The sequence below is a fragment of the Nannospalax galili genome, unplaced genomic scaffold (genome assembly GCF_000622305.1).
Source record: "Nannospalax galili isolate Female #2095 unplaced genomic scaffold, S.galili_v1.0 scaffold7228, whole genome shotgun sequence".
Classification (NCBI taxonomy): domain Eukaryota; kingdom Metazoa; phylum Chordata; class Mammalia; order Rodentia; family Spalacidae; genus Nannospalax; species Nannospalax galili.
Genome location: NW_008358114.1, coordinates 3,690 through 6,065, shown reverse-complemented (window position 1 = coordinate 6,065; position 2,376 = coordinate 3,690). Strand labels below are relative to the sequence as shown.

The 2,376-nt window shown below is 47.8% G+C and overlaps 1 protein-coding gene across 1 annotated transcript in view; it reads right to left on the bottom strand.

Moving 5' to 3' along the window:
• Nucleotides 1-222: 222 nt before the first annotated feature.
• Nucleotides 223-2,376, bottom strand: part of LOC103752525 — a 3,448-nt gene continuing 1,294 nt past the window's right edge. Inside the window, 4 exon segments of the mRNA XM_029557820.1 lie at nt 223-436; nt 559-733; nt 1,151-1,236; nt 1,578-1,636. Of these exon segments, the coding sequence (XP_029413680.1) occupies nt 377-436; nt 559-733; nt 1,151-1,236; nt 1,578-1,636 (380 nt within the window). The 3' untranslated portion in view covers nt 223-376.

The following is a 2,376-nucleotide window of genomic DNA, read 5'->3' as shown; positions in this document are numbered from 1 at the left end:
AATTGTGGTCAAACTGCAGAAGTTACCTTGAAAAGCATTTCTAAGAGTTTTTCTTAAAACAAAAAGATAATGCAAGTTGAAACCTTGTATTGCAGATTACACGGTCTTGCAATGAAATTCAGTTGGAGAATTGTGACTTTTAACAGCTCTAACTCAGAAGTGCTTGGAACCCTCATTGCACTTCAGTGTGTGAAGAAATTCCAAGATAGGAGACAGCAGAGCTTCCTCCTGTGTCCACACAACACAGGATGTGGCTTCGGGGACCCAAGGGTAGAGGTGACTCACCTCTTTCGAGCCCCTGGCCAGGATCTGACTCACCTGGACCAGTGCAGCCCCATGCTCTGCAACCCTGCTGATGGTTCTCAGGTCTGGGAACCTAAGGGGTGCCTTGGCGTACCCGGCTCCACACCCAGTGGTGTGGGTTCTGGTTCTGGATCTGATAGGGAAATGCACATGAGAGTCTGGGAGGATGAGCCCAGCCTTTGCTCTTCTCTGGGTTATCCCCCTGTCCACCCACAACTTCCCTGCCAGACCTCCCTGCCTGTCTCCCTGACAGACCTCCTCACACAACTCTGGGGTGACCCAGTCTCGGTGTCCCATAGCCCGGAAGAAATCCTTCTTCAGTTTCAGAAATTCCTTGTAGAAATCTTGCCAAGTCTCTTTGCCCAGCAAGAACTGAAAGATGCTCCCCTTGGGTATGGAGTCATCCTCTTCCATGTCACAGGCGATGTAGCTGCCACAGGGAGGGGGAAAGTGTGCCTGTCCTTAACCATGACTCCCAACTCAGGCAGGGCAGACGGGAGAGGTTACAATGATGGAAGCACATGACCAAGAGACAGGGTGTGAGGAAGCAGTCTGCAGTGTAACCTGTACCTACAGGCTTCCTAGGCATCTTTGACACTGAGCCTACCATGCCCATTCTGTGTTCAGCCCTGGGAAAGGCAACTTCTGTTTTCCAGCTGTTTCTTTTAGGTAGCTCAGTCTGGGGTGGGCTAGTGGTATTTCTCAACTACTTTCATGTTCTCAGGACCCTTTCCTCCCTGTACCACAGCAGCTCTGAGTTTGAGAATCACTACTCTGATACCCACAACAGCCCTGAAGAGTGATGGAAGATTGAGAGATTGAGAGTTGGTCCCAAGGAGGTGCTCACAGGGCCAGGAAGAAGTGGATCCTGTTATAGAGACGTCCAGGCAGTCCGACTCGACCGAAGTACTCCACCACCATGGACAGGAGGTACTGTGTGGAGACAGGGTTGATGAGAGGGGTGGGCAGTGGACAGAAGGCAAGTGATCTTAATCATCCCTGGGACCTTCCCCATCCATTTGCCATGCCAACAACTAGAAGATTTGCTGAGGGTCCAGAATTGCCTTGCCTTGAGGACATGAGCTGATGGGAATGGCAGGATGGAGTTTGGGGATAGGGGAGGGATGGACAGTGTGCCTGTCCTTCCTCCTTGGGTGAGAGCAGGTCTCTACAGGGCTTTTTCTAGCCTGGGACAAGCCTCTTCTGGGTTGGGTAACAACGCAAGTGCTGTCACTCCTTAGATTCACCCTCCTCCTCTCCGGTGCTGCTGGTACCTTGTCAGTCACTTTGAGGAAAATATCAGCTGCCAAGAAGCTCTGGATAATAGGATCTTCTGCAAAGGAGGGAGAATGATGAAGAGTTGGAGCACTAGTCTGGGAGTCTAAAGGTTCAAATGTGGGCTTCCCTCCCCATGGGACTCTTTGGAAAATCAAAAGCCCATCTAGATCTTGACAACCGAGCTGTTTCTGAGCTGTATCTAACCAGGCATCGTGGCACACGACTTCAATTCCAGCACTGAGGAGGCAGAGGCAGGTGGATCTCTATGAGATCAAGGCCAACCTGGTCATAGGGAGTTTTAAGCTAGATGGGGCTCCAGAGAAACCCTGTGTCAAAAAACCAAAACAACAAACTACAACTGAGCTGATTTTTTTGAGGGGAAGCAGCTGTCTCTTCTAGAAAGACCTCGGCCCTAATCTCACAGACTCTCACTGATACATCCATGTTGAGTATTAACACGTTGAATTTTGCTGTCACATCCACGTTGAGTATTAGCACGTTGAATTTTGCTGTCATTGATTCTTTGACATGGAAAATGATAGACTTCAATCTGCTTCTCAATGTTAAACAAATTTTCCTTAACACAAAAACCTAGCCCACTGCCCACAGCATCTATCTCTCCCTGTTTTCCTGCATCTTCTTTCTCACTCCCTGAGGTAATAACTATCCCTGTGTTCCACAGGCAATCTTTCTGGTTTTCTGGTCTTTTGTTTTTTTTTTTTTTTTTTTTTTCCATATTTTTTTTTTTTTTTTTTTTTTTTTTTTTTTTTTTTTGAGACATTTCATTATTATCTT